This window comes from Ictalurus punctatus, chromosome 9 (genome assembly GCF_001660625.3).
Source record: "Ictalurus punctatus breed USDA103 chromosome 9, Coco_2.0, whole genome shotgun sequence".
NCBI classification, from domain to species: domain Eukaryota; kingdom Metazoa; phylum Chordata; class Actinopteri; order Siluriformes; family Ictaluridae; genus Ictalurus; species Ictalurus punctatus.
This window is the reverse complement of record NC_030424.2, coordinates 22,053,840-22,059,839: the sequence shown is the minus strand read 5'-3', so window position 1 is coordinate 22,059,839 and position 6,000 is coordinate 22,053,840. Positions and strand designations below refer to the sequence as shown.

Here is a 6,000-nt window from a genome sequence, read left to right as displayed (position 1 = left end):
AATATTGGATGTTCAGTACCAACAGACACAACTCAGAGCAACACCTAATGAAGATTGATAACATTTAGCATATTAATGCTAATATAAATTAAAATGACTTACCAACAGACTCCATATGGAAGTTGTAACAGTAGCACAGTGACACTGTGACAGTAGCAGTTATACGAGGTGTAGACATTTGTCCAATAACCATTTTTATTAATTTCTGGGGTTATGTTCTGTAATTATGAGAGACAATTGTCCAAATCTAGAATCTGGACTCAGTAGTTATACCATTAATAGTCAGAGTAATGTTTTAAGACAAATAAAACAGGTAGATAGGTCTTGAGGGTTAATACCAAAGCCATGTCAGTGTAAATGCTGTGCTGAGAATAACTCAAATAAAATCTGACAAGCATTGGTCCGTCATTTCCATTGGTGGATGGGTCAGGGGGGATTGGAAAAATGTGCATAAGAGGCTCTAGAATCATTAATAGTAAACACACAAAGTGCATCTAATGTATATAATAGGTGTAGGTAATGATAACTGTATGTGTATATAGTCATACTGACTACATTTACATGCACATCAATATTCTGATATTAATTGGAATTTTCCAATATTATAATTAGTATTGAATCGTGTAAACGCCACAATACAATTACCCGCTACAGATTTAGACAATATTCTGATTCCCCAAACTCTGATTCCCATCCCTGGATTATGCCTGTTTTAATCAAACATTTGTTGCATGTAGACACCCTATTCAGAACATCTATGAACAAATTTTGATGCATGTACGCATATAAACATCCTATTCAGAATATGGCTGCAGCCCGAATATAGACCTTAAACGAATTTGATGTGCATGTAAACGTTTTAATCTATGGTGTTTTATAGATTGTCTGTGTATGTTAGCCTGATCTAGGATTTCTAGCATATTTAATATATATATATATATATATATATATATATATATATATATATATATATATATATATATATATATATATATATATACAAATCACAAAATACATGATGTCATTTTCAGACTTTATTGTCCGGAAACAACTACAGTCAGAGGTAATCAAGTGGAATGAACAAAACAGGATGGACTACAGTTTCCAAAAAGGGATCATTCCTACAGACTACTCATAACCACCATCATGATGTATTCTGTTTAAAATTGCCTTCCTAAGTCCCAAAAATCAAATGTGATGATAACTTCATTTCAAGACGTGTACTGAGCACAGGCGAAGGTGGCTGCACAGTGGCCACCACTGAAAATGGTAGTGAGTACAAACACATATAACATGTATCTTCCTTATTATGGAGAACTGTTCATTGGTTTATATCAAGTGATGTTGGTATATATAGATGGGTGCCATATTAAAGGGAAAAAAAATTCTATACTGTTGGGGATGTTTTGCTAGCATGATTTGAGTCCACTTATCCCATTAAATGGAGAGTCTCTGCAAATCAATACAAAGTTATTTGATCACTTTGCTGAAAAACTCCTACTCTAATCAGAGACAGATGTTAGACAGTGCTCCCTACCACCATCATCAATACACCAATTGAGGGAATATCTTTTGGGAAAATGACTCTAGCACAATTCAGAAATTTGTCGAATCTGTGCTGTGGCTCTTTGAAGCTGTTCTGACAGCTTGTTGTGGCTTAACATTTTACAAATTAAATTTTTTTCCCAGTAATTTGTCACCTGTCTTTATATTTCTTCTGTAATATTCAGGCTTGCCCATACACTCTGCTATAGTCCAAGTAGTAAAATGTTTAATGTGTTATAGTATACATGTCATATTGCTCAACAGCAGGACAGAATATTTTGTTTAAAAGTGGTTTGCATTGTGTTTAAGGCAGCTTTAAATCTGTTGAATGTCTAGCCAGCAATAATGGATGCAAGTATTTCAGTTCAAAGTAGACTATATATCATTATCAAGCAAATGTGACACACATTAATGTGTTGCTGAAAATCTCTAAACTATGTGTTCACTGGATTGAAGGCACCACATAACATTAGTTAAAAAGTGCAGTCATTCCATAAAATAACATTTCATAGTCTGCTCCACAGGGCAGGATACATACACTTTATCTGATACAGTGTAAACCTTTTTTTTTTTCTCCATACATAAAAGATAGTGCTACAAAACATTTGTACAGAAATCTATAACTCTACAGGGTTAATCTGACTTTTTTTGTACTTTTTTGTACCATTTTTGGTCAAAAAAATAATAAATTGAGTGTACTGAATGAGTTTATTAGAATATATAACAAACCAATTTAAATACATAGTACTAGATCTGTACAAAAATCCCAAACCCCCTCAATGAAGCCTTGACCCACAAGTCTGAGCTAGAACAACCTCTAATAACAAATTAGGAGTGTAATCACCATTTGGGTAACATTCAGTATGCTGTGCAAATCACTTTAAGCATGGGAACCAATCAAAAACTGAGTTACTTCACAGGTCCTGCTAAAACTTTAACATATTTTTAAATCACTCTTTATGTACAAGATGGAATGGGTTTTGACTGTAACTGTGTGTGTGTTCATGTTTGGAGCTCAGCTGGCTCGGCTTCACTGATGCAGGTTTAGTGTCAGTCCTTTGGACAGGCGATTGAGGGAAGAGAAAGAGAGCGCGAGAGAGAGAGAAAGAAAGAGTGCATCAATTTCCCACAGTGTGGGTGACAGAGTCTTGGTCTTCTGGGATACACTCGTGGGGCTTAGAAGAAGCCAAAAAGCCCGGCAAGCAGGTGCATTTGTATGAGCCCTCTGTGTTGGTACACACTCCGTTCTTACACAGCTCCACTTTGTCACTGATATCCTCACATTCGTTTATATCTGTAAGAGGTGACAGAGGAAAGACAAGCTGAATGTGAGAGGTATGTAGATAAAATATTGCTCAGCTGAAATGAAAATAGATATGGATAGTAAAAGGTCTATCACAGGATTCTAACCTAATACCAGTTGAGTCTTGAATTGGATGTGGTTAAATAAAACACACTACTACACATTGATATACACCAGTCAGAACATAGTTACTGAAGCAGCCCACAGGTGCTGGAAGAGTGAAACTGAACTGAAACTTAATTGGCATCTGAGGTTTGAATAAGCAGTGATATCTAATATGAAACCAACTATACTGTCTTAATATTCAGTCACAGAGAAACTCTCATTATTTCTCATTATGAGACACGGAGATCTAATTTTCAGAAACACTCGAAATGGAGAACAGGATCTTGGTCATATGAAAGATGGAATACTCTGAATCTGTTTTGTAGATGTTACACAATTTTCATGTTTTTTTTACATCAGGATCATAAAATAATTTATTCAGATTCATAATTGCAGTACGCTTTCAGTATATGCTCAGCTTCTTGGATGATGAGGTAAGAAGCACATTCTGAGTTTCCACTACAAATCAAACAAACAGAACACATTTCAACTGTGCAATATCTCCATAATACACAAGGCGGCTATGAATCAAGGATTTTGACTCGACGGCATGCTGCTTGAGCTTAGACACGGTGCAGAGCACACTTTGGTCATTTATTCCCAATTCTGATTCACAGGAACTAATGCAAGAGCATTACTGTCAGCACCCCTGATTGGCTGAGAACATGATGAGAAGCATTCTTGAACGACATCCAGGAGTTGTCTGTTTCATGGACAAATTCTGGAAGAGTGATTGAAGGTGAACTGAAATACATGCAACCTTTGCCTCGGGCACATCCTCTTAAGACACTACAGAATTTGGACAGTATTTATTTATTTATTTTTTAAAGATTTTATGTGATCCAAGACTAACTCTTCTCTACTCTCTATTCATGGCTAGAGGGTATAGAAAATAAACCTTCTTAAAAGCCTTTCTAATAGAGGAAGTTTTCCAGTTAAATGGCATGTTTTTTGCTATTGCCTGTGCCAAACTCCTAATCCTCCAAACCCTCATAGACATAAAAAAAAAGAAAAAAGAAAATTAGCACCTGTGTGTAAGGTGTGCGGGAACATAGCAGTGCTTCAATGTACTACATAGCTGATTTGCCATAAAGCATTAGGTTTGCTTTATTCTTTTGTATTGTATCAGTGTTCATATGAATAGCATTTAACCTCCAAGAGATGTGGTGCTGAAGTGTACTGGAATAAGATAATAATCTTTATTTATATAGCACTTTTCAGTTTGAGTCTAGATTGCTGTAAATATAAAAGGTCAAACGAAGTAAAATGTTAATATAATCTACAATCATTCATGAAATTACCATAAAACATATGTGAGGTGGCCTGGGAAAACTCGCTGCAGCTGAATTCAATCAGCCAAAATAGATAAAAAAATGTGTTTGGCAAGACACCTCGCAAAAAACTTTAAGCAAGCATAAATATAATTCACCAGAACTGCATGGAACTGTTTTAGTGTTAATTCTTTTAAATCTTGCCTAGGCTATCTTCCTGTAAAGATCATGTTGTGGAAGGAGTCAGTTTAACAAATGCAGTGGTAAAAATAGTCAGTCTGTCTAAAGTTCTCTAAAATATTCCTAGCTAAGTGTGACTTTTCTTTTACTCTGACTATATTTCATAGTGAAATGCACATAAGCAATTCAGTTTGATTGAAAACTGGAATTGTTTACCGATACTGATGCCTTGAGTATCAGCTGATACTGATACCCATCTGATATTGTTTTCTTTAAAAAGAAAAACAGTTTCCATTTTGTAAAAACTAAAGCACTTCACAGTTTAAAGAGTTTCACACAAAATCACTTACATTGTAAATATAATAAATATAATAAAGCATAAAGTATAACTTTAATAAAATCAATCATAACAAAAGAATAAACAATCCCTTTATATGTAAACATTTCCAGTTCCAAAAATGCATTCTTTTCCCAAATCCAATTCCATTCTTTGCCATTTGTTTTAGGGTCTGATATCCAATATGTTTTCTCCGATATCCGATCCACCATTTTATTTGCCAGTATTACCCAGATATCAATACTGTGTCATCTGTAATATATGCATGGTTATTACGCTGGCAGAGAAATGAGTGAGAGAATAAAAGGCCTTACCAATACATGCCATCTTGCTTAGGTTTAGCTCGTAGCCATCAAAGCAATCACAAGTGTAGCCCTCTCGTACACGGACACATCGGCCATTTTCACAGCCATTCAAGATGCCGCATTCTTCAGCTTGCAGACCCTCAAATCCTGCACTATGATCTAAATGGAAAATAGCAGACAACATGGAATCACAGACACGTTTATATTGTATTTACGAAGAGTTTGTGTTTGTATAAAATATACTGCATCACTACTAGTACTTTACTACTGATACTACTAGTATATTCATATTAGAAAGGTTATAAATGTGATTAATTGTGCATGCACAAGTATGTTTATCCCATGGAAGAATGACGCTACCTCTGTAGGGGTTAACTCGGCGGGGTGGATGGTGCTCTCTGGGTCTGGGCATAGGTACTCGTCCTCCCTCTCTAGAGCTGTAGTCATTTGAGTGATCAGTGAACATGGAACCCCTCAAAGGGCCGTCAGGTCCATAGAAGGTCTCACCTCCAAAAACTCCATAGTTATCCCAGAACGGTGGACCATTGGGTCCCTCAGGTGGGGTGTCAGGTCCATATTCAAAGCCTGGATGCTCTCGTAGGCTGTCTGAACCTCTGTTATGCAGGTTACACAACATAGCAAAATCCGCTGTGTAGAGACATATTATTGTTTTGGTTAGTTGTGTGACTTTTCTTTAGAAAGTATTTACTGTATGTTTAACATTTCCAGAGAGTTGTGTATAGATAGAAATAGTTATAAAAACACACCAGATGACTTTTCTGGGCAGAAGGCACACTGTGACCCCCAGGCAACACCATAGAGACAGCAACACTCAGTATAGGTAGTCGGAATACCAAGCATGGGATTAATGCATGTGGTATCAGGTTTAAGTTCCCGCCAGCAGATGTCTGTGTGAATATAATCCTCATCAAGGAAAGGAGCTATAGGCAGAAA

The 6,000-nt window shown here is 36.2% G+C and overlaps 1 protein-coding gene across 2 annotated transcripts in view; it reads right to left on the bottom strand.

Moving 5' to 3' along the window:
* Positions 1-1,021: 1,021 nt before the first annotated feature.
* LOC124626008 (latent-transforming growth factor beta-binding protein 2) overlaps positions 1,022-6,000 on the bottom strand; it is a 123,346-nt gene continuing 118,367 nt past the window's right edge. For both annotated transcript variants that reach the window (XM_047157434.2, XM_017476525.3), the window contains 4 exons: positions 5,814-5,987; positions 5,407-5,694; positions 5,056-5,205; positions 1,022-2,839 (listed from right to left, as the gene is read on the bottom strand). In XM_047157434.2, coding sequence (XP_047013390.2) covers positions 2,664-2,839; positions 5,056-5,205; positions 5,407-5,694; positions 5,814-5,987 — 788 coding nt within the window. In that variant the 3' untranslated portion in view covers positions 1,022-2,663. The remainder of the gene's footprint in view (positions 2,840-5,055; positions 5,206-5,406; positions 5,695-5,813; positions 5,988-6,000) is intronic.